The following is a 26,901-nucleotide window of genomic DNA, read 5'->3' on the forward strand; positions in this document are numbered from 1 at the left end:
TCGTACCGCCCCAAAATGGCCAATGCATTGGCAGCACGAACTGTTGTTGCAGCCATGGTGGAAACACGCCTTCCGATTGAGTCTAAGCGTCTACCATCTCTGTCCGGCGGTGCCGTAACTGCAGATGATGGGTTTCTGGCCCTCTTCTGGGCAGCCTGGACAATTACTGAGTCGAGCTTTGGATGTCCGATCAGACATGCAGGCGATTTTTCAGGAGCTTTATACTTTTTGTCTATGCGTGGCAAGATCGGCGGAATGGAGGCCGGTGTTGACATCACCTTAATACCTTCTTGCCAGATGAAATCAATGATGGGTATTGTTTTTATCTGTCGTCTAGGCTGATCTTTAAAATCGTACAAGAAACAGTCTTGCTCCGTCTGTTCCATTTGGATATGAAAGCGTTTGGTTGCACGCTCCATTAGTAAATGGAAACTAGCCACATCCACCGGGGGAGAGGTCGACGTAGTCTGAGGAGATGTTGAAGGAGATTGTACTTGATAGTCATCCCACTCTGACAAATCATCCACTTCTCCTTCTTCCCTCTGTTCTTCATCCTCCGAAGACTGCGGAGCTTCTTCTTGATTAGGTTGTGGTTGAGAAGGATTGTGGTTGAGAGGGATTCTTCTAATCCTGCTTCTGAGGTGGGCAGCATTGCCTCTGGTTCTACCACAGCCTCTAGGAAGAGGCCTGCGCCTGAAAAATTTCATCGCCTCAGGCAAAGGTGACTAAGAAACAACCACCTACTAAGCTGGACAAGCCTTCAACTTCCAAAGCTGCCCACTCAAGCAAAAGCATGGAGAGCACTTCTGACCCAAAAAAGGGAATCACCATTAAGATTCCTCTTTCTTCTGAGAGGAAGTTACCACAGACATCATCTCCTCTAACTACGATGTCCACTTCAACCTCCCCGTTGACAAGTGTGACGACTTCAGTGACATCAACTGTAACTTTTTCCTCACCTAAACCTGGTATGATTATGTCATCGTCGACGTCATCTCCTACTTTGGTATTTGTCTCTGTGAAGCCTGTACCGTCGACGTCCGTCGTTGACGCCTCGTCATCGACTGTTCTAAAGGCTTTACTGCCGACGAAAAAGAAATCGTCGACGAGCTCGTCGACGGGCTCCACACCGTCCACGAAGGTAGCGCCGTCGACGAAGATTGTTCTGTCGACGACGGTTGCAAGCACGTGCGGGGGTGCTTCAGATGTAGTAATCGTCTAACATAAACTGTAAATTGGATAACAAAGCCATAGGCACTTGGGCAACAGGGTTTCCTGCTACTGGTGTCGATATAGGAATAGGAGATTGGGAAGTATCATCTTCTTCATCCTGAAGCTTGATATGCAACTCTGATGGGCTAGTTGCTTGTCCAAAGGTATTTTGGACCATTTCATCCTCACTTTCAGAGTCCAAAAGTTGATCTGGCACTTCAGAAGACACCTTTTGAGGTGAAATACGAAGGGGCGAAAATTGCATCGCTGTTTCACTCTGTGGTCTTGATGCTTGCTGTGGTGTTAGAAACACCGTCGACGGAGACCAAACCTGCAATGCCGTACACGATGATAGTTGCGGCGTCGACGGAGGATTTCTTTCCGATGTTTTTGTCGTCTACGAGGCATCCTTCGTCGACGGGACACTCTTCGGCGACGGGGCACTCTTCGGCGACGGGGCACTCGTCGTAGACGGGGCACTCGTGGTCGACGGGGCACTCGTCGTCGACGGGGCACTCTTCGTCGACGGGGCACTCTTCGTCGACGGGGCACTCTTCGTCGACGGGGCACTCTTCGTCGACGGGGCACTTTTCGACGACGGGGTACTCTTCGTCGACGGGGCACTCTTCGTCGACGGGGCACTCTTCGTCGACGGATCACTCTTCGTCAACGGTGCAACCGTCGACGACAGAACAATCTTCGTCGACGGCGCTACCTTCGTGGACGGTGTGGAGCCCGTCGACGAGCTCGTCGACGATTTCTTTTTCGTCGGCAGTAAAGCCTTTAGAACAGTCGATGACGAGGCGTCAACGACGGACGTCGACGGTACAGGCTTCACAGAGACAAATACCAAAGTAGGAGATGACGTCGACGATGACATAATCATACCAGGTTTAGGTGAGGAAAAAGTTACAGTTGATGTCACTGAAGTCGTCACACTTGTCAACGGGGAGGTTGAAGTGGACATCGTAGTTAGAGGAGATGATGTCTGTGGTAACTTCCTCTCAGAAGAAAGAGGAATCTTAATGGTGATTCCCTTTTTTGGGTCAGAAGTGCTCTCCATGCTTTTGTTTGAGTGGGCAGCTTTGGAAGTTGAAGGCTTGTCCAGCTTAGTAGGTGGTTGTTTCTTAGTCACCTTTGCCTGAGGCGATGACATTTTTTCAGGCGCAGGCCTCTTCCTAGAGGCTGTGGTAGAACCAGAGGCAATGCTGCCCACCTCAGAAGCAGGATTAGAAGAATCCTTTAGCCTTTTCAATCACAAAAGTAAACGACCCTCTCTATCTCTGAGAGTCTTTTGAGGCATGGTTCTGCAGATCTTACAGTCAGCAGCCTGATGATCAGGGTATAGGCAATAGATACATTTTTGTGTGGATCCTTCTCAAAAAGCCGCAGCTTACCACAACAATCACAGGCTCTGAAGAGAGACTTCTTAGAAGACATCTTGGAAAGTAGTATAAATTGGAGTTAAAGTTGAGAAAACTGAGCAGAGCTCAGGGAGACTCCCTTTCACACGACGTGCGGTAGAAAATCTGAGAGCCTGAGCCTCTGGGGAGAACATTCTGGTGGGTGCTGTCGCCTGATTGGCTGCAGTTTGGTCTATACAAAATGACTAGGATAGTCATGAGTGTGAGAGCTTTAGCTCCTGTAGCTGAGGCTACTTTACTTCCTGGTTGGTTATTACCAAAGTTTTTTGGTTATTACAGGCATATTATTGCTTTTTTATATACCGTGGGACTCCCACTCCGACGACGGGGAATGATTCAGGCATGTGAATCTATGAAAGACACCCCTTATACTGGAGAAGGAGTGCTTCTCCCACCAATACTTTTTCGTTTTCATGATTGTTCAGGTCTTTCTAGGATGGTTGGCGAAGGGAGTGAGCAAACTCGTGATGTTTGGTCCTACACAGAGTGCAGTATTGTATACCTCAACAATTCTGGTTCTGTTAGTCAATATCATAACTATCTACCACATTCTCCTTCCCTGTTCCCCTCTTCGCCCCCTTCTACTACCCATTCCTTCTCCTTCTCATCATCAACAGTGATTTTTCTCGTTTATACTGTTGAAGTAAAACCTTAAGTCAATGTTCAATGTAAGACCGCTGTGCCACTGTTTATGTTATTCTATAAATCACTTCTTTACATTTTGGGGTTTAGCACTATATAAAAATGTTAAATAATGTTGTCGTTCTTCCTTTTTTTTCTCTCAATTGCAGTGGCTTTGATAGGTATAAATAAACCTAGAAGGATGTGTTGGCTCTGTGGCATTGAGACAATAAGAGGCCCATCACCATTTATATAGGGGTTGAGACATAAATTCATCCAACTACTATTATCTCAAGGTACAACTATTGATTATACATGGCACGTGATATAGGAACCCTTGTCTAACCTATGTTCTTGCCATGAATATCTCACATTGATTAAGATCTCAACTATTGTGCTGCAAATATTAGGAGGAATAGCTGGTATGATGGACTAGCATTATGTGCTAAAAAAAATTCTTAAGAGGGATGTTTTTTGCTTGAACTATGAAAGGATGGTATTGCGCATATCTGGGTTATGTCTTAGTGAAATATTACTACATTGTCTGCATGTACTTGTTAAACTGATGGAAAACCTGAAATATAAAATATGGAGTAATGGGAATCAATATGTTTAGAGTGAAAGGTGAATTCAGAACAGCCTCTGAATAAAGCCATCAAATCAACCTGACTTGACTTATTGCCAAAATCTATCTTGACAGGGGTTAAACTGGAGACCTTTTGCAAAAAATGGATCTCTCAAGAGTTAGGTTCAAGAAACTGAGAATGCACATATTAATATTTTGAAGTATGCACGTCATCTTGGTTCAATATGTTAGGTGCAAAAGCATGATTTTAATTTCCTTTCATAACAACCACATTTGTAAGTGACCGTTTACACTTCTCAGAAGGATGGAAACAAGTTTACAGCTGAAATTATTTTTATTACCCCTCCAAAGAGTAAACACCCTGGATCTAACAACGTATGCAAACATTTGTAAAAAACTAAACTCTGTTGCATAATAGAAAAACGGAGCAAATGCTTACCTTCGTGGTGTCATGAGTATTTAAAATGTTATCTACGATGTTAGATAAATCCATCTGTAATTCCTAGAAAAAACCCAGAAATCTCCAATTAGTAAGCACTGCAATCATTGTTAAGATACATTTTTGGGTGAAAAAGTAAATTAATATTTAATACACAGTAGTTCTCATATATGATAAGTTGTCATACAGTTGTACCCATGCCACACCTTACAATATTTGAGTGTTTCATTTGTCACTCTTTGCATAACCAATGCCTTTCATTTTCATAATAGAATACTAAGACTCCTATGATACATGAAGGTCATCTTTAATCTTTTAACTAAAAAGCTAACAATGAGAAGAAATCAAGCCATATTTAATGATATGTCTGGTGACTTTAGGCTCTTTTGTCACTGATCTTCAATTTCTTTTAGGCAACTAAATAACATCTCTTACATCCTCCATCCCCATTAGTTTTCATCAATAGATCTCAGTGAGACACTGCAACTTAAAAAAATGCAGATGCCAGCTCGAATTAATGTGCATGGGGAGGTGGCAGATAGGTTGAAGAAATCACTACACAGTAAGGCTTAAATTTAGTATGCCAACCGGAGGGCCCATTACCTAGAAAAAACAGTACAGACCCAGTCTAGCTCTTTGTTGGTATGCAAGAATCTCTTGTTGAGTACAGCTGACAAATCACAGTCCAGGTGGCGTGGAAGACTGGAAAAGACTGGTGCAACTGCAGAGGCATCTGGACAGTAGCTGAAACAGTGTAGTCAGCAATTCAAAGCAACAAGGCAAAGTGAGAGACTGGCACTTCAAAGGTTGATTGAGGTAGCAAGGCATCCAAAATAAGTTAAGAATGATAACAAAATTGGGGATGTGGATGTATAATTTGTCAAAAAAAGTACTTTAAAATGATACCGCTGGGTGCAAATATGATGTAGCAAAAGAGGCAACAGGGTGTCATTTGTAACTCGGACATTGCTTGGGGTTCAGCTGTAGCAGAGCGGAGTGCATTGCACTGCATGTTCAGGCTCTCGCAGGTGGTTACCATGTGGCAACTCATTTGTCATTAACTCCACGCAGAAATCTGAATACTACAAATGTGGGAAAGCTTGTTACCTTCCTCTAATGGTAGCTGTGGCTTTATCAAAGTAACAAGTGTAAAGCATTAAGTACCAACATTGTTGAATAACAAAGAATCAAGACCTAGCAAATGTTTATAAGAATAGGTTACTTATTTATATTTAACTAGAGATCTCACTGACAAAGTTCCACCAGAAGGTTCTGAAGATATGAATTTTCAAAGGAACAATAAATCATTGTTTTTTCGCTTAAAGCCATAAATCGTTGTAATAGACCGTGCTAGTGGTAAACTTTGTAAAACGTTTAGTTGTAAACTACTACCAAATCTGGCAGGGAGCTAGTCACAAGGACCAACGAGGTCCAGTTGGACAGTTACTTCACAGTCAAAGCAGTTTCCAGTCCAGTTCCAGGCTCTCTCGCCGAATCACCATATACTTTAATGAAGTGGTCCTGACGCAATGGATACAGGATACTGACAGATTCTGACGGATACTGAGGATGCTGCCCGGGGGTCTTCCTGGGACCAACCCACGGTCCAAGAACATGGTGGGGAAACTTTGGCTACAGGAGTCGATGTTCCTCAAAGTCTGGGGGAAGCAAGGCCTAAAACCAGTCACCACCGGTCTCCAGTTACAGCAAAACCAGTGGTTCCTTTTAAATGGCGATAACTTACTTGCTGGGCAACCAAACTGCACACCGTTGCCTCTCCCTGGTCCAGCAGACTCGGGTGCAAATATTTAGGGTTGGGACACAGGGTTCCAGGCTGTACTACGGCAGTCAGCGGCGGTAAGGCATTCTTGACTACCAAGTAACATGGGCAGGCTTCTTCAGCTTTTAACACCCTGTAGCTGTAACAGAAAGTCAGCGAACTGACTCTTGGAGTTCTTTCTTCTTTCTGAGGCACGCAATAATTTTCTTTGAGCAGGACACCACAGGAACAATCCTCTCTCTCAAAAGGTGCAGTCCAGTCTTTGATGCAACTTTTCTTTGCTGGGTATACAGGAGTCCTTCTTCGGTCTGCTTTTTACTACAGATGTGATCTGAGGTCTGGGAGCCAGAGGTGTCACTTTTATGTTCAGTTTGTGCTCTTATGTGATGCGGCAACTAATTGCCTACGGTCTTAGCCCCCAGCCCCCCCCCCCCCCCCCCCCACCTACTGACAACCTCCTGCAAAGTGTGGCATCTAACTGTCCCAGAAAAAAACATTCTGCCCACTCCCAAAATGGCAGAACCCTTCTCTTGGTGTATGGAGCTCCCTAGCCCATCCCAGAGGAATGGCTATCTGAGGCTACAAGCCCACAGAACAAATGATTCTCCCCGAACCTATGTCCACAATGCCAACCCTTCTGCAAAACAAAAGAGCAGCCCTTCCTGTGTGTGTCAACAATGTGCCCTTCAAAGGCTGCTTTCCTTTTGAAGGTATCCCTTTGGGCTCACACCCTGTTTGGGCTTCCTGCCAGGGGGATGTCACAGCAGGCCATTTTAGTGTTCCTTCCTAAGGGTCATTCACACCTCTCCAAAGGCGGGCAGCTGCCTCATGGCCAGCAACCACACACGTTCACTATAAAATTTTGGGCAACAAGTGGTTACTTACTTGAGCTGCTATTTGTCCAAACGTTTAATTAAATTGGATTTGAGCATCAAGGCTGGTTTAATGCAACAACTATTTTGATAGCTTCAAATATCATATTTAGTAGTCCCATGCAGACAGAAGTTCTCACTGCTGAGTGATCAACGTGTAACCCTGTACTTACCAGTGGGGCTACAGACTCCACATTATAAACCACAATGTAGGGATTTTACTGTCAGGACATGTAAAAGTTAGGAGCCACATGCACACCTTTTTAGGTCGAGCAATTTATTGCTCGAAACCTATTACATGTGACCAAACTCTCTTGAACAAGCCGGATTTCCGACAATGCATGTTGTGTACTGGAGCGTAAAAGCTTTCCCAGGCGTGCGCTTGGCCTCACTCACACTCCAAATGCCTGCTCCCCTCCCCCGCCCCCACGACTCACACCAGACTCCCCCGCCGTGCTCGTTCCCTCCCACTGGCAGCCTGAGGCCACTGATCACAGTAAAGGCTTTGACCTATCTCACACCCATCTCCCACTCCCTCCTCCCACTTGCTCCTATTGACCATGTAAAGGGGACGACACTGGAACAATGGCTGCCTCGTCAGGAATGGCCATCTGTTGACCCCGTCTTACATTCTCCAGACATGGCTGAGGCAGCTTCTTCCTGCAGTTTGTTCTTAGGTCTTTGCACACAACAACTTCGCCTTGCTTTGTTGTATTTTTGCATTGTTAATGTTCACATTTGTTCGCAATTCGCCATGTGCCTTTCGTTTCTGTCTCACTCTCTCCTACCCCTTCACTGTCTTGGCCTCTACAATCTTCCTCTATTTCTGTCTCACTCTCTCCTGCCCCTTCACTGTTTTGACCTCTACACTCTTCCTCAGTTTCCGCCTCACTCTCGCCTGCCCCTTCACTGTCTTGGCCTCTCCACTCTTCCTCTATTTCTGTCTCACTCTCTCCTGCCCCTTCACCGTCTTGGCCACTCCACTCTTCCACCATTTCTGTCTCACTCTCTCCTGCCCCTTCACTGTTTTGGCCTCTCCACTCTTCCTCAGTGTCCGCCTCACTCTCTCCTGCCCCTTCACTGTCTTGCCCTCTCCACTCTTCCTCTATTTCTGTCTCACTCTCTCCTGCCCCTTCCCTGTCTTGGCCTCTCCACTCTTCCTCGGTTTCCGTCTCACTCTCTCCTGTCCCTTCACTGTCTTGGCCTCTCCACTCTTCCTCTATTTCTGTCTCACTCTCTCCTGCCCCTTCACGGTCTTGGCCTCTCCACTCTTCCTCCACATCCGTCTCACTGTCTCCTGCCCCTTCACTGTCTTGCTTCTCTTTATTGTATTTGCACAAATCTAATATCTTGGTCTATTTATTTTCAATAATCAGGCATTTTTGTTTATTAGGTGTTCATGTTTTTGATGGGTTTATTTATAGGCTCTATCTATCTATCTATCTATCTCACTCTATCTATCTATCAACCTCACTATCTATCAACCTCACTCTATTTATCTATCGCCCTCACTCTATTTATCTATCGCCCTCACTCTATTTATCTATCGCCCTCACTCTATTTATCTATCGCCCTCACTCTATTTATCTATCGCCCTCACTCTATTTATCTATCGCCCTCACTCTATTTATCTATCGCCCTCACTCTATCTATCTATCGCCCTCACTCTATCTATCTATCGCCCTCACTCTATCTATCTATCGCACTCACTCTAACTATCGCCCTCACTCTAACTATCGCCCTCACTCTAACTATCGCCCTCACTCTAACTATCGCCCTCACTCTAACTATCGCCCTCACTCTAACTATCGCCCTCACTCTAACTATCGCACTCACTCTAACTATCGCACTCACTCTAACTATCGCACTCACTCTAACTATCGCACTCACTCTAACTATCGCACTCACTCTAACTATCGCACTCACTCTAACTATCGCACTCACTCTAACTATCGCACTCACTCTAACTATCGCACTCACTCTAACTATCGCACTCACTCTAACTATCGCACTCACTCTAACTATCGCACTCACTCTAACTATCGCACTCACTCTAACTATCGCACTCACTCAGCACCACCACTCAGGGGCACCACAGCATCAATCTGTGCAACCATTCAACAACAACTGGTTCAAATATGTTCTCTCGATGTCTCAAACTTTATTACAAATGTCACAAAAAGATGGTAATATTTCACTTCTGTTCTTGTTTTTGAGTGATTCTAAATGCTGTCAGTCATGGCTGCCAAGCGTATAGCTGTGCGGATTGGCAGGCAAAGGTGTTAAAAAATGAAAGGAATTTGGTAAAGTTGCTTAAACAGCAGTAGTTATGCACAAGGTTGTTACTGATATGCATATGTTTTCATATAAGTGCATTGATTTATCATCTCTGGGTTTTCATATCATTGAAATCTCTGAGGCATTTAAGCATGAGTGAACATTAATTGGTTAAATACATGTGGATATATACTAGTTTCAGCTCCATTTTTTAACTAAACCCCAAATAAATATGGATAAATACAGATGGAAAAGTCAAAAAAATAAATACCATAAAACCGGGAGCCCTACACATAACTACACTGCACTAAATGCAACATACACTGCAAATACAACTCAGTGCCACATAATTACACTGCACTCAATGTAACATACACTCCAAATACCACTCAGTGCCACATAATTACACGCCACAAAATTACACTCTACTGAATGCAACACACACTCCACACAATACCACTCAGTACCACATAATTACATGCCACATAATTACACTTCACTCAATGCACCATACACTCCAAACAATACCACTCAGTGCCACATAATTACACTCTACTGAATACAACATACACTCCAGACAATACCACTCAGTTCCACATAATTATATGCTACATATTTACACTGCGCTCAACGCAACATACACTCCAAATACGACTCGGTGCCACATAATTACACACCACATAATTACACTGCATTCAATGCAACATACACTCCAAATACCACTCAGTGCCACATAATTAAATGCCACATAATTACACTACACTCAATGCAACCTATACTCCAAATACCACTCAGTGCCACATTGATACACGCCACATAATTACACTGCACTCAATGCGACATTCACTCCAAATACCAGTCAGTGCCACATAATTACCCGTCACATAATTACACTGCACTCAATGCAACATACACTTCAAATACCACTCAGTGCCACATAATTACACACCACATAATAACACTGCACTCAATGCAACATACACTCCAAAGACCACTCAGTACCACATAATTACGCGCCACATATTTACACTGCACTCAATGCAACATACACTCCAAACAATACCACTCAGTGCCATATAATTACACGCCACACAATTACACTCTACTGAATACAACATACACTCCACACAATACCACTCAGTGCCACATAATTATATGCTAAATATTTACCCTGCGCTCAACGCAATATACACTCCAAATACCACTCAGTGCCACATATTACACACCACATAATTACACTCTACTGAATGCAACACACACTCCACACAATACCACTCAGTGCCACATAATTACACTGCACTCCATGCAACATTCACTCCAAATACCACTCAGTGCCACATAGTTAAATGCCACATAATTACATTACACTCAATGCAATATACAGTCCAAATACCACTCCGTGCCACATAATTACACACCACATAATAACACTGCACTCAATGTAACATACACTCCAAATACCACTCAGTGCCACATAGTTACATGCCACATAATTACACTGCCCTCAAAGCAACATACACTCCAAATACCACTCAGTGCCACATAATTATATGCTACATAATTACACTGCCCTCAATGCAACATACACTACAAACAATACCACTCAGTGCCACATAATTACACGCCACACAATTACTCTACTGAATACAACATACACTCCAAATAATACCACTCAGTGCCACATAATTACACGCCGCATAATTACATTGCACTCAATGCAACATACACTCCAAATACCACTCAGTGCCACATAATTACATACCACATAATAACACTGCACTCAATGCAACATACACTCCACACAATTCCACTCAGTGCCACATAATTATATGCTACATAATTACACTGAGCTCAACGCAACATACACTCCAAATACCACTCAGTGACACATAATTACCTGCCACATAATGACACTGAAGTCAATGCAACATACACTCCAAATACCACTCAGTGCCACATAAGTATATGGTACATATTTACACTGCGCTCAACGCAACATACACTCCAAATACCACTCAGTGCCAATCTGAGCACTGAGACCGCTCTCTTGGAAGTAAATGAAGCCATCAAGGAAGTTCTTGACTCAGGTGGAAGAGCTATGCTGGTGATGTTAGATCTGTCGGCGGCCTTCGACACCGTCCCTCATGAGGGTCTCCTGAGCAGACTCTATGAGATCGGTCTTAGAGGGACGGTGTTGAGCTGGCTTAGATCTTATTTAGCGGGTCGTCGACAGGTGGTCTGGGCCCCCCCGTACTCCGCCGAAGTGCCGCCGCTGGAGGTCGGAGTTCCTCAAGGGTCGGTGCTTAGCCCGACCCTTTTTAACATCTTCATGACTCCATTGGCGGTACTGGCGGAGTCTTTTGGAGCCCAGATTATATCGTACGCCGATGACACCCAGCTCCTCTTCACCTGTAAAAAGTGTGCTGAGTTCGACGGAGAGAGCATCCGTGGCTGCCTTGGGGCTGTCTTCGACTGGTGTCAGCGAAGCAGCCTCAAGTGCAACCCTGATAAATCAGAGGTGCTCTTCTTTGGATGTCAGGCAGACCCGCCTTGGCAGGAATGGTGGCCGGTGAATATGTTTCCTCCGTCATCTTCCTCCTCGGTGGCAAAAAATCTCGGGGTTAAAATTGATAAGAATCTATCATTGAAGTCCCAGATAACAGGCCTTACGGGCACATGCTTCGGTCTCCTGAAATTGTTACGAAAGTTCCTCCCTCTGCTTCCTCTGGTCCATCGGAGGATAACGGTTCAGGCCTTAATTTGCTTCAGGCTTGATTATTCTAACGTTCTATATTTGGGTCTCCCGGACTACTTATTGCAAAAACTCCAAGTGGCCCAAAATTCAGCTGCGAGGGCCATTTTTGGCCTTCCTCGCCATGCTAGAACATCGGAGCTGTTATTCTCCCTTCACTGGCTTCCTGTCAGAAAACGAATTATCTTTAAGGCACTTACATTGGCCCACAAGGCACTTCATGCTGTCGGGGCCAATTACATTCAGAAACGGCTTACTTTCTAGAAGCCCACAAGATCCCTCAGGTCGGAATTCCTTGGTCTGGCAACTGTTCCCATCATCAGGAAAGCCAGGATAGGGGGACGCTCTTTTAAACATCTTGCTCCTAAGCTGTGGAACTCCCTCCCCCTGGAACTCCATTGTACCCCTAATTTGCTGGTCTTTAGAAAGGGTTTGAAAACTTGGCTTTATACTCAATGATCGGTTTGTTTCCTGTTTCTTATCTTCTTCTTTGTTTTCAGCTATGGGTCAGAAAGCGCCGGGACACTCCTTGGAGTAGCCGAGCGCTATATAAGACACCCATAACATAACATAACATAACATAACATAATTACACGCCACATAATTACACTGCAGTCAATGTAACATACACTCCAAATACCACTCAGTGCCACATAGTTACATGCCACATAATTACACTGCCCTCAATGTAACATACACTCCAAATACCAATCAGTGCCACATAGTTACATGCCACATAATTACGCTGCACTCAATGCAACATACACTCCACACAATTCCACTCAGTGCCACATAATTATATGCCACATAATTACACTGCGCTCAAAGCAACATATACTCTTAATACCACTCAGTGCCACATAATTACTCGCCACATAATGATACTGAAGTCAATGCAACATACACTCCAAATACCAGTGCCACATAGTTACATGCCACATAATTACACTCTATCGCATCACCACAGCATCACTCAGCACCAGGACATCATCACTCAGGGGCACCACAACATCACTATGCGCTACTACAGCATCACTGAACGCCACAGCATCACTCGTCGCAACCACAACAACACTCAGCGCCACCACAGCATCAATCTGTGCAACCATTCAACAACAACTGCTTCAAATATGTTCTCTCAATGTTTCAAGCTTTATAAGAAATGTCACAAAAAGATGTTAATATTTCACTTCTGTTCTTGGATTTTCATCACAATAAAATACACTGAACATAATCTTCACAAAAGTTATTTACAAAAGTTTAAGCTATTGCCATTTTAAATGACAATAACTTATTTAAGTATAAATTATTTAAAAAAATTAAAAGCAATTGTTATTTGTAATATCAATACATCTAAGTCACGTAAATACAACACATATTGCATTACAAAGGCTATAGGTGTCACATTTGCGAAAGTTAAAAGTATTGGCAGTGTAAATGACAAAGCTATTAATTTCGCTATTTTCAAAACCAACACATAAATGAAAAAATTGTCATTTACAATACCAATAGCTCAAACTTTCCTAATGCGAGACCTATTGCGTTGCAAATGCTTGTTAATATAATGCACCCTGCCTCTAGGACTCAGTAGGCCTCCTTTAAGAGTGACTTATCCATATTAAAAAAAAAGGTTCAGGCTTTACTTTAAACGCCAAAGTCATTACTATAAACGCCAAAGTCAAGCAAGTGGTCGAAACCTGCTCTGCCAGCCAGCAACGGTCGACTGGGAGTCATAGTTCGCTTTGTCACACTTGTGATGGCACAATAAGTACTTAAGTCCACAAGAGAGACTTTAGCTCACAGGCCCTGGGCCCCATAGTACCATATATTAGGGACTTATAAGTGAGTTAACTTATATCAATTCGGGGTGAAATAATCAGACATGTAACTTTCGAGAGTCAGAGCAATGGCAACAGGAACTGATTAGCAGGTCTCAGTGCAACTACAGCGTAGAAAAACCAACGCAACCAACCAAATTCGTTGGAGTGATCAGGCAAAAAAAAAAAAGAGCCATTTCTTTACAAAAATGAAAAGTTAAGAACTTTAAAAAAAAGGAGCAAAGTTGCTGCTAAAGGCCCTGACAATTGCCATAGAAGAGGAAGCAGGAAAAAACAGATCCAGATACTTCAGAGAATTTATAACAACAACTTTGAAGCGAACTGAAATTCATCAGTACCAAAAATGCCATTTTGTTGAAATCATAGGGGTCGCAAACAATCCTGAAGCCATGGAGTGATCTATCCTGGAGAGCAATCTGATCCTCTGCAAGAAACTAGCTGAAGGGGAGGTTCCTCCCCAACCATGAAACTATGAAAATATGGCTCTGGACAACAGCCAGCTGCCTTTTGACTAGGTTTGAACTATACAAATAGAGTGTACTAATAAAATCATAGAGGTCTGAAATGGTATTTAAAGACATCTTTTTAAAAACATATTGGTAAGAAGCCACAGGTCTTAGGAAATATTCTAAAGGTCAGGTCATTTATACAATGACAAAGTACCCAAATGCATTATTCCTCTACAACTGAAGTACAAGTGCACAGTTAATTATTCCCAGTAGAAGCACCAAAAGCACCGCAAACAAATTAGTGCTTATCCAACTTATGAGTTACTTGCTGACTTCAAAAGAACGCAGACAGTCCAAGCATTCATATGCTGGGATAACGATCAAGGCCACAGCTCATTAGACAGCTGAGAGTATCTACAGTTTTGGTGGCAGGTACCAGAGGATGGTGGAAGAACGTTCACACTACAAATCCAAATCACACATTTTCCATTAGACTCATAAACATGTATGCAGGCCTACAAGGTTCACCTGGAGAGAGAGGGGGATGGGGTAATCACATCAGCATTTTTTTTATTTTATTCCCTGCTAGGAGTGGCAGCATTTTGTAAAGCGACAGCAATATGCTACTGAATTTTAGGAAGGCACTGACAGTGTAATAGGTATTTTTAAAATGTCTCAGCTTATCAAATGGCTAAGTGCTTGGCACAACACAGCACAGAGAAAGCAACCATACAGATAGCTGAAAACATCCTTCATATCTCCGATAACAGCAGCCCATAGCGGTCACCTTTTTGACCTCTTGGCTGGGTTTTTACACTGCCTACCACAGACCCTCTCAATATCACCTCAACAAGAAGTTCTACAATTGTTTGTATTCTATATAAGCAAGACATTTCCATTAGTCTAGATGAACTCCAACAGACCTGAACATATCCTTGAGACCTTCGGCGTTCTCCAGGGCTAAGCTTTCCGTTAATAATCTTCAACTTCTAAATAGAACTCTTCAGAGTACTCCTATCAGATAATTACATGCCATACAATATGCTGACTATACAGAGGCCTACAAAAGGTCAACTTCAGTAAAGCTTGGATGTCTAAGGTACACCAACATTTAAGTCAGAGTTGCTCACTAACAAACACAAGTGCAAGAATAGCTTACTGCAGTTAACTTTTAACCCGAAGGCTAGTGTCAAGACCCTTGCTTCTCCACTAAAATCTACTTTAACCGTAAGACATGCATGACAAAAACAAACAAGCATTTGCAATGCAATAGGTCTCGCAGCATTGAAGTTTGAGTTATTGGCATTGTATATGACAATATGTTGCATTAAATGTTTAGCAAAGTCTGAATTGGTGTATAAAGATGATTTGAAAGATGATAGCTGTTGAAAAATATTAAGCAATGTTGGCAATAATATTATATTATAATAATATTGCAAGTTACTGTTGTAGTTATAAGCATTTTGGTTGCGCATAGTGATGTTGTGGTGCCCCTGAGTGATGCTGTGGTGGTGCCGAGTGATGCTGTGGTGATGCGATAGATAGTGAGGGCGATAGATATATAGAGGGAGGCCGAAAGATAGATAGAGGGAGGGCGAAAGATAGATAGAGGGAGGGCAAAAGATAGAGGGAGGGCGAGAGATAGATAGAGGGCGAGAGATAGATAGAGGGCGAGAGATAGATAGAGGGCGAGAGATAGATAGAGGGCGAGAGATAGATAGAGGGCGAGAGATAGATAGAGGGCGAGAGATAGATAGACGGCGAGAGATAGATAGACGGCGAGAGATAGATAGACGGCGAGAGATAGATAGAGGGCGAGAGATAGATAGAGGGCGAGAGATAGATAGAGGGAGGGCGAGAGATAGATAGAGGGAGGGCGAGAGATAGATAGAGGGAGGGCGAGAGATAGATAGAGGGCGAGAGATAGATAGAGGGAGGGCGAGAGATAGATAGAGGGAGGGCGAGAGATAGATAGAGGGAGGGCGAGAGATAGATAGAGGGAGGGCGAGAGATAGATAGAGGGAGGGCGAGAGATAGATAGAGGGAGGGTGAAAGAGATAGAGGGAGGGTGAAAGAGATAGAGGGAGGGCGAAAGAGATAGAGGGAGGGTGAAAGAGATAGAGGGAGGGTGAAAGAGATAGAGGGAGGGTGAAAGAGATAGAGGGAGGGCGAAAGAGATAGAGGGAGGGCGAAAGGGATGGAGTCTGGGCGAGGGATGGAGTCTGGGCGAGGGATGGAGTCTGGGCGAGGGATGGAGTCTGGGCGAGGGATGGAGTCTGGGCGAGGGATGGAGTCTGGGCGTGGGATGGAGTCTGGGCGTGGGATGGAGTCTGGGCGAGGGATGGAGTCTGGGCGAGGGATGGAGTCTGGGCGAGGGATGGAGTCTGGGCGAGGGATGGAGTCTGGGCGAGGGATGGAGTCTGGGCGAGGGATGGAGTCTGGGCGAGGGATGGAGTCTGGGCGAGGGATGGAGTCTGGGCGAGGGATGGAGTCTGGGCGAGGGATGGAGTCTGGGCGAGGGATGGAGTCTGGGCGAGGGATGGAGTCTGGGCGAGGGATGGAGTCTGGGCGAGGGATGGAGTGTGGGCGAGGGATGGAGTGTGGGCGAGGGATGGAGTGTGGGCGAGGGATGGAGTGTGGGCGAGGGATGGAGTGTGGGCGAGGGATGGAGTGTGGGCGAGGGATGGAGTGTGGGGCGAGGGATGGAGTGTGGGGCGAGGGATGGAGTGTGGGGCAAGGGATGGAGTGTGGGGCAAGGGATGGAGTGTGGGGCAAGGGATGGAGTGTGGGGCAAGGGATGGAGTGTGGGGCAAGGGATGGAGTGTGGGGCAAGGGATGGAGTGTGGGGCAAGGGATGGAATGTGGGGCAAGGGATGGAGTGTGGGGCAAGGGATGGAGTGTGGGGCAAGGGATGGAGTGTGGGGCAAGGGATGGAGTGTGGGGCAAGGGATGGAGTGTGGGGCAAGGGATGGAGTGTGGGGCAAGGGATGGAGTGTGGGGCGAGGGATGGAGTGTGGGGCGAGGGATGGAGTGTGGGGCGAGGGATGGAGTGTGGGGCGAGGGATGGAGTGTGGGGCGAGGGATGGAGTGTGGGGCGAGGGATGGAGTGTGGGGCGAGGGATGGAGTGTGGGGCGAGGGATGGAGTGTGGGGGCGAGGGATGGAGTGTGGGGGCGAGGGATGGAGTGTGGGGGCGAGGGATGGAGTGTGGGGCGAGGGATGGAGTGTGGGGCGAGGGATGGAGTGTGGGGCGAGGGATGGAGTGTGGGGCGAGGGATGGAGTGTGGGGCGAGGGATGGAGTGTGGGGCGAGGGATGGAGTGTGGGGCGAGGGATGGAGTGTGGGGCGAGGGATGGAGTGTGGGGCGAGGGATGGAGTGTGGGACGAGGGATGGAGTGTGGGACGAGGGATGGAGTGTGGGGCGAGGGTTGGAGTGTGGGGCGAGGGATAGAGTGTGGGGCGAGGGATGGAGTGTGGGGCGAGGGATGGAGTGTGGGGCGAGGGATGGAGTGTGGGGTGAGGGATGGAGTGTGGGGCGAGGGATGGAGCGTGGGGCGAGGGATGGAGTGTGGGCCATTTCTTGTCTCCTGGAAAGCTGAGTCGCTGACAATAGGTCTCTGACGAGACAGCGCTTCGCGCTGTAAATCCCACGAGACCTAAAAAACTACTGAAATAGCACTTTCCCTGCTATTCCTGATATGATAAGATCGCTCAGACAGTCAGGCAACTTCACTGGGTTCCACTGCACAACCACAGTATCTTCAAGGTTTTGCTATATCACATTCAAGGTTGTAAACTAAAACCTTAATTGTACATGGTGAGCAAGCTTACGATCTCTGGTGGCACACTCATGATCCATGAAAAGGATATCACAGGCTTGTGACAAGAAATGCAAAAATGATAAGACTAGATGACGGGCCCGTTACAAACCTAGGATCTGTAAAAGTATGTGTTGGATGTGGCCCTCTCAGCAGTCATCCACAAAGTTTTTGCCTTAACCCTTGTGTTTCCTGAACCTGTTTTGTTAGCCTTTAAGACTTTAGTACTGGTTAGCAGTGGTATTGTGTGCAAAGTGTGTTCTTGCCCTAAAACATGCTAACATTAGCTTACACTCAATTGGCCCATTTAATTTACTTGTAAGTCCCTAGTAAAGTGGTACTATATGTACCCAGGGCCTGTAAAGTAAATGTATTTAGAAAGTTTTGTATAACGCGAACGTTACCCTCGTGGGTATCAGAGCGCTTTACATGGAGATAACACGTTTAGCACTTGGTCTGATCAACATGCAAACATATGCGTGAGAGACAAAGAAATCAACGATTAAGAATAAGCTAACAGTGGTTGGAGTAGAATAAAGCACGTACAAGGCAGAATAGTCTACATAAGAGTTTGCTCTCTGAATCTATTCAATGTCGTGATTTAGGGTAAGAACTTAGTCAGTAGATATGATTTGGCTTCTCTTTTGAAGGCGAAGGTGGAGGAAATTAGGCGAAGGTCCAGCAGGAAAGAGTTCCATATCTTGGGAGCGACAGAGGAGAATGCTCTAGCCCCAGTTTTCTTTTTGTGGGTTCGTAGGGGTTTCAGCAACAAGGTGAGTGCACTTTGTGAGGATCTTCTGCCCCCTGATTTTTCTAGCTTTTGTACCAGGTAACTGGGGGTGTTGAAGTGTAACGCTTTGTGCGTCATTCAAGCAATTTACAGTTGGATTCTTGCTTCATATGATAGCCAATATAAGGTTTTTAGGGCTGGTGAGATGTGTGCATTTCTTTTAGTTCCGAGGATAAGTCTTGCTGCTGCATTGAAAGAGGCCCTTAGTGGTGCTAGTTTGTATTTAGGTAGGCCACATAGTGTGGCACTACCGTAATCCAGTCTGGGTAATACTAGGGCTTGCACTGCTTGTTTTAGATCTTCATGAGGTAGGTATGGTTTCAGTTTCCGCGGAATGCTCAGTTGGTAGTTTGTTCCTTTGGTGGCAGCACTAATGTGAGACTGCATATTTAGGCGTTTGTCTAATGTAATACCTAAGGATCTGGCAGAGTCTATGATGTGGGGCGAGCATTTAAGGGCTGTAAGAAGGTTCAGGCACAGATCAATCTTGATGTTGTTATTTGGAGGAGAAATGAGAAGACATTCTGTTTTAGCAGCGTTGCGATTGAGGTGGTTAACCGTGAGCCATAGGTGTGTATTTTGTAGGATGTGATTGAGGGATATGATGTAATCTGGAGAGGCAATTTTGAGATATAGCTGGGTGTCATCAGCGTACATATGGTAGTGGATGTTAGCTGATTTTAGGAGTTTTGCTACTGGTTCCAGGAATAAGTTAAAGAGAATAGGGGAGAGAGTGGATACACCAAGAGTGATCACTTGTGCTTTAGATAGAGATTGATTCATTTTGACTCGTAAGGATCTGTTTTAGAGGAAAGAAGCGAACCATTATAATACGGCCCCGGATAAGCGAATTCTTTGTTCCATTAGTTTTGATAGGGTGTCGTGTTTGACGGTGACAAAGGCAGCAGATAAGTCAAGCAATATTAGAAGGCATGATTCCTTCTTGTCCAGCATTTTTAGTATGTCATCTACAATATGGACAAGGGCTGATTCTGTGCTGTGATCTTGACGGAAGCCTGATTGGCATTGATCGAGTAGTTGAAACTTTTCTATGTGATTGCAGAGTTGTTTCTGTACACATTTTTCTAAGAGTTTTGCCAGTGTAGGAATGTTGGAGATGGGCCGGAAGTAGTTAGGGGCAGAGCAGTCTGCCATAGGTTTTTTTATAGTGGGTGTTATTTGACCGATTTTTAGGCAGTCTGGGATAGTGCCTTGGCGTAGAGAGGAGTTTACTATCTTTGACCATAGTGTAAGGATACAGGTTTTGATCTCTTTGAATATGCCGGGGAGGTAGGGGGTCCGAGAAGTGGTTAGATGGGTTTAAACGCGAGAGAATACTGTAGATTTCCTGTTCGGTAATTGGGGAGAAGGCGTTCCAACTGGAAATATTTTTGGAGGTTAGGCAGGGTGGTTCCATCCCTTCCGTAGATTTGGAGTTGTGAGATTGGTTGACTGGGAGGGCCGGTAGTTGTTCCTGCGCTAGTTGAAGTTCATTCTCTATCTTTGTTGTTTTATCCTTGAAGAAGGTGGCCAGTACTTCGCAGTTTGGTAAGGTACTGGGTCCGGAGTCTATGGGGTTGGATATGTTACGTGATTGCTGTTTGACTATTTCAAATAGTTTTTTGGGCCTATTTCTGGCCTGGTCGAGTTGAGTTCTGATAAAATAAAATAAAAATTGGCTTTCGTCTGTCTTATTCTTCGATTGTATGTGTTCCTTATTGACCTTAAGCATTTTAGTGATTCCATTGATGGGAAGGCTTTCCAAGCTCTTTCTGTCATTCTTAGGTTGCGTCTTTCAGTGTTCAAGTTGTCGTTAAACCATGGCTTTGAGTATTTAGTGGAGATGCTTTTCTGTTGTAGGGGAGCGATATAGTCCATGACTTCTCGTATCGAAGTATTGTAGTAGTCAGTGAGGTCGTTGACATCTTCCATATTGGTCTGTGGGATCAAGGTGTTGTTGCATAGAGTGGTTAGATTATTGTGGTTTATATTACTAAGATTCCTTTTCCACTGTTTGATTTTCTTCGGTTGGCCATTCCTAAATATCTTCTTTAAGTTGATGAGGAAGGTGATGTAATAATGGTCTGACCAATCACATGGGGTAATAGACTTCAAGGCGATAGTGTCCGACTTAGTGATGATAAGGTCCAAAGTCTCTCCCTTTTTGGGTGTGGGACCGTCGCAGATTTAGGACATCTCATGGTTTAATAGAAAGGATTTTAAGCTATTCACTAAGGGGTCATTTAGGTCATTCCAGTGCAGATTAAAATCACCCAGGAAGATCTGAGGTCCTTGATGATTAATATTTATTGTTAAGATTTCCATGATTTGTTCGATGGACTCCAGGTTACCACCTGGAGGGGGATAGAAGGCATGTAGATTACATGCTACTAATAAATGCTACTAGTGGACCTGTGCCATCCACTTAAGTAACTTTTAAATCTGCCTCAGGCCTGCCATTACAGTCTGTTTATACAGTATTAAAACTGCCATTTCGACCAGGCAAAATAAACCTTCTGCCAGGCTTAAACTTTCCTTTTAATATATATGGAGCAGGGTGCAGTGTATTTAAAAAGTTAGACATGTACGTTTAACTTTTACATGTTCTAGTAGTGAAAAACTCAATTTCATTTTTCACTTCTGCAAGGCCAACCTCTCCCATAGAATAGCATTCGGTTACGTTATTACATTTATAAAGTTCTAACTTTCACTAAACATAACAAAGGCTCTGCTGAGCACCCACACACAGAGTTTGACATTGGTATTTTGTGACCCCAGGGCAGGGAGGCAGGAAATTACAAGCACCTCTGTGGGTAGAAACCACAAGAACATTCTCCTACTTCGAAGTGGGACCCAGGTATAAGTAATGAACGCTCAGGCCCAACTCTTTAGTACACCTCTGGATCTGTGGAAGACTTAGAAGGACTGCTGTGCTGCTGCTGCTCGGCAATAAGGACTGCTACTCTGTTGCCCTGAGGGAGAAAGACTGGGCCTGTATCTTGAACACCAAACAATCCCAGAGTGACTCCAAGGGCTAGGTTGCCGGCCTTCTGATCAGGGCCTCAGGGACAGAAAAAGGCTCCAACCAACTTGAACCCAGCACCTGTTTGCTATGAATCTTACCCCCAAGTAGTGCCAACTCGGTCCTGGACACTAGGCAGTGGGCCTGAATGTGCTCTGCCAGCAGAAATGTCACAGCGCAATGCATCTCCTCACAGCTACTTTGGAACCGATGCTGCGTAACGCATCCCAGACATAGGCCTTCGCATCGCAAGCCCTAGTCGACTGCATCCTCAACGACGGAGGACTCCGCATTGCAGCCGGAATCGCTTCTGGCGATTCATCCTCACCGCGGGATATCAGAAAGCTACGGAAAGCAGGATTTAAGGTCCTGTGTTCAGCGGGCCTAGCTTGGTCCCTATATCTGTACCGTGCCCCATCGTGGTCAGCCTGCACTTGGGACTTTGCCCTGGTTCGGTTTGACCAGTTAACCACAGTTGGCACTTTGTGATTCTCGGCTATATTTTCACTTAAACCTTGGAAATTACTTCTCTCCATTTGTGTATGGATTTTTGTGGTTTTGGTCTTAAATATTTTATTACATTTTACTGTATTCTTCTATATTGGTTTTCACTTTATTACTGTTTGAAGAACTGTACAAATACTTTAGAAACTGCTTCTTAGTTAAGCCAGACTGCTTGTGCCAAGCTAGCAGATGATTAAGCACAGGTTAATTTAGGGTTTGCTAGTGATTTCATTCTGACAGGAGTTGTGGTTGCTGCTTGAGTAGGGTATTACCACCTCAAGCAGTAACCCAATTACCTACTATATGTAGCATTTACCCAGCAATGTTTACCCCACATGCTATTCACCCCGCAGGGGCGGGTAGAGGTAAGTGGCGTTAAGGTTGATTTTAGGGCTATGGTGCAGGTAATTTTTTTTTTAAAGGAATGTTTGAGGGGGGATTAGCCTAAAACGGTGTGTGTGTGTGAATTTATATACACACACACACAAACACACACAAAAAGGCAAAATCATGCGATGTAATGTTATTGTAAAGTTAGGTGCGGCACTGAGTTAAAAACCAATGCTCGATAAAACTGAAATTAACCAATTATAGTACAGTCAGCTAACTATACTTTGCATCCCTGTCACTCTCTGCTTCTGACCTCACATATTACATCACGCATGACAAGTTAAATGATACCCCTAATGACATCACTGACATCTCAAATGACATCACAAGTGACATCATCCAAGCTGCTGCTCCTCAATCGACTATAAACTGCTTGATTGTTTAGAAAAGAAAGTAAGTAGTAAAGGGCCCACAAACATACACTGACTTTATGTACATGTACATACAGTGACTATTTTCATGTGTGCATCTATGAAATGTAAATAGTGTAGTACTGGAGACAAGCCTGATTTAGTATGGTAAAATGTACATGGTGCACCGTTTACACTTCTGGCAACATTTTAAGTTTTAAAAGTATTTCATTTAAACAACGTGGAGACGCAACTAGTGCGAGTTGCAGGCATGTGTAACAAAAACATTGTGGCTTAAATCAAAGTCCTGTTGACAAAATATGTGAGAAAAGATAAAGCTCAGGTTTATAACAAATCATTCACCTGTGGATTTTTGCACACATGCTGACATTAAAGAGCTGCCATGTTGTGCAATCAACACTTTTGATACAAACTGGAGATATACAAAGTAGGGATATTTATTTCCAGAAGCACAAGTTACTACTTGTGTAACGATATATCTGTAAGAGACATTAGTTAGTGATAGATTCCTTACCTTAGAATATCCCCAGGCGTCAGCCTGGATCCGGAAAGTTTTGCGTAGCAGTACCCTTGCGCGTCGGTAGGCGTCGTCTGCGGCTCCGCGTCCGTCGTCGGCGTCGTGGGCGCCGTGATGACGTCGTCGGAGTACTTAGACGCCGCCTCCGCGTGCCGACGTCAGTTCTTAGCCACAGCTTTTCCGCACCAGAAGCGCAGAGCCATGACAAAAACCGACACTGGTGCCAAGAAACTAGGGCCCTGAAAGGGGATGACCTTAACCCTAGATATCGGTTCGCAGAACGGGGAGGATGGGTGGGTTGGTAAGGAATCTATCACTAACTAATGTCTCTTACACATATATCGTTACACAAGTAGTAACTTGTGCATCTGAAAGAGACACGTTAGTGATAGATTCCTTACCTTAGAATAGATACCCCAGCAATACCATCCCCGTGGTGGTGGGTCTGCGAACCAATATTCACACCAGAAAGTCCTGGAGAACGGAACGACCAAAGTAGCCGTCCCTCCGGACCTGACTGTCCAGGCAGTAGTGCCTAGCAAACGTGTGCAACGAGGCCCACGTAGCTGCCTGGCAAATGTCCTGAAAGGGCACACCTCGGCCCAAGGCAGTTGTAGTGGCCGTGGCTCGAGTGGAATGAGCCCTCAGCCCAACAGGGGGTTCCTTCTTAGCCAAGGAGTAACACGCCTGGATGCACATGATAATCCATCGAGAAATGGTTCTCTTGTGCACCGCTTTCCCTTTCTTAGCGCCCGCGTACCCAACAAAGAGTTGATCATCCACCCGGAACTGGCGTGTGCGATCCAGATAGAACGAGAGCGCACGTTTTGGGTCCAGACGGTGGAGCCTCTCCTCCTCTCTCGAGGGATGCGGAGGCGGAAAGAAGGTGGGCCATGTGATGGACTTCCCAATGTGGAAGGCCGTGACCACCTTAGGCAAGAAGGAGGGCCTAGTCCTCAAAACAACCTTGTCCGGATGGACTGAAAGGAAAGGAGGCTTACAAGAGAGAGCCTGGAGCTCACTCACTCTCCTGGAAGAGGTGATGGCTACCAGGAAGGCAGTCTTCAAAGAAAGAAGGCGAAGAGGACAGTTGTGATGTGTCTCAAAGGGAGCGCACATCAGAAATGTGAGAACCAGGTTCAAGTCCCACTGAGGCATCACGAAGGGAACAGGAGGAAAAGTATGAGTGATGCCCTTCAGGAATCGATTTACGATAGGGGACTTGAACAAAGAAGGTTGGTCAGGCAGCCTCAGAAAGGCTGAAAGAGCCGAAAGATAGCCCTTGACAGTGCCCAGAGCAGAGCCCTGCTGGGCAAGAGAAAGAAGGAAGAGAAGAACCTCAGAGAGAGGGGCATTGAGGGGATCCACAGCCTTTGCTGTGCACTATGCCACAAATCTGTTCCACCTGCAGGCGTATACCGTCTTTGTGGAGGGACGCCTGGCTGCCAGAATGATGTTGCAAACTTCAGGAGACAAGTCAAATGGCCTCAACTGTCGCCGCTCAATCTCCATGCATGGAGGTGGAGACTGGACAGGTTCGGGTGGAGGGCCGTCTCCTGCTGTTGCGACAGAAGGTCCTCCTGAAGAGGCAGACGAACCGGGGGATCGACTGACATACTGAGTAGCTCGGGATACCAGTACCTTCGTGCCCAGTCCCGGGCCACAAGGATGACTTGTGCCCGGTCGCGCTTGATCTTCTTCAGCACTCTGGGCAGAAGAGGTATAGGCGGAAAGGCGTACAACAGACCGCAGCTCCACTCGCGGCGAAAAGCGTCTCCGAGCGAGTGCCGCCTTGGAAATTTCAACGCGCAGAACTGATGACATTGCGCGTTCTCTTCGGTGGCGAATAGATCTAACCAAGGCTCTCCCCATCGCAGAAAGAGGCCTTGTGCCACGTCCGAGTTCAGACGCCATTCGTGATCCATCGAGCACCGACGGCTGAGTTCGTCCGCCCTGGCGTTCAGAGAACCTGCCAGGTGTTGAACCACCAGAGTCACGCCCTGATGTTCCAGCCATTGCCAGAGGCGCAGAGCCTCCTGGCATAGGGTCCACGACCCCACCCCGCTCTATTTGCTGCAGTACCACATGGCAGTGGTGTTGTCCGTGAACACCTGCACTGCACTCCCTCGGACAGATGGGAGGAATGCTTTCAGTGCCAGACGAATCGCCCGAGCTCCAACAGATTGATATGGAGCCGGGACTCCGCCGGAGACCAGAGGCCTCTGATCTCCGCCTCCCCCAAGTGGCCTCCCCAGCCCTGGAGGGACGCGTCCGTCACAACTACGTGCTCCGGTTGGGGAAGGGAGAGGGATCTGCCGTTGACCCAATCGCGGACCGTGAGCCACCACTGCAGCTGTCTCGCAGTGCCCTCCGAGATCAGGACATGGTCGGACAGGTTGCCCCGGTGCTGGGCCCACTGAAACTTCAGGTCCCACTGCAGAGCCTGCATCCGCCACCGTGCGTGATGCACTAGAAGGATGCAGGAGGCCATCAGCCCCAGAAGCCTCAGCGTCAACCTGACCGAAACTCGGGATAACGGCCCGAAGATCGGAATCAGAGCCTGTATATACCAAACCCGCTGTTTGGGCGGGTAAACCCGAAACTGCGCCGAGTCGAGAACCGCTCCGATGAAAAGGAGCTTCTGAGAGGGGCACAGGTGTGACTTCGGCACATTGATGGAAAATCCCAGCCGGTGCAGGAGATCCGCCTTAGTCTGGAGGTGGTTGACGACTGCCTGGGGCGAGCCCGCCTTCAACAACCAGTCGTCTAGGTAGGGGAAGACTGAAACCCCTAACCTGCGCAGGTGAGCTGCGACCAACGCCATCACCTTTGTGAACACCCGTGGGGCGGTGGTAAGGCCGAAGGGGAGCACGGTAAACTGAAAGTGCTCGAGGCCTACCGTGAACCGTAGGTAACGCCGGTGGGCCGGCAGGACGGGGATGTGGAAGTATGCGTCCTGCAAGTCCAACGCTACCATCCAGTCTCCTGGGTCTAGGGCAGCCAAGACCTGAGCTAGTGTCACCATTTTGAACTTCTCCTTCCGGAGGAAGCCGTTGACGTTCCTCAGATCCAAGATAGGGCGTAGGCCCCCTTTGCCCTTCTTGGGTACCAGGAAGTAGTGGGAGTAGCAACCACGTCCTACTTCTGGCCCAGGAACGCGCTCGATGGCCCCCTTGGCCAAAAGGGCCGACACTTCCTCCTGCAGGAGCCGCAAGTGATCCCCCGATACGTGGTTGTGTT

General features: G+C 46.0%; 1 protein-coding gene across 2 annotated transcripts in view; it reads right to left on the reverse strand.

Annotated features, from left to right (window-relative positions):
• USP32 (ubiquitin specific peptidase 32) overlaps positions 1–26,901 on the reverse strand; it is a 1,504,025-nt gene that overhangs the window by 787,600 nt on the left and 689,524 nt on the right. For both annotated transcript variants that reach the window (XM_086954917.1, XM_086954918.1), the window contains exon 9: positions 4,283–4,345. In XM_086954917.1, the coding sequence (XP_086811043.1) occupies positions 4,283–4,345 (63 nt within the window). The remainder of the gene's footprint in view (positions 1–4,282; positions 4,346–26,901) is intronic.

This window comes from Lissotriton vulgaris, chromosome 2_1 (assembly GCF_964263255.1).
Source record: "Lissotriton vulgaris chromosome 2_1, aLisVul1.2, whole genome shotgun sequence".
Classification (NCBI taxonomy): Eukaryota; Metazoa; Chordata; class Amphibia; order Caudata; family Salamandridae; genus Lissotriton; species Lissotriton vulgaris.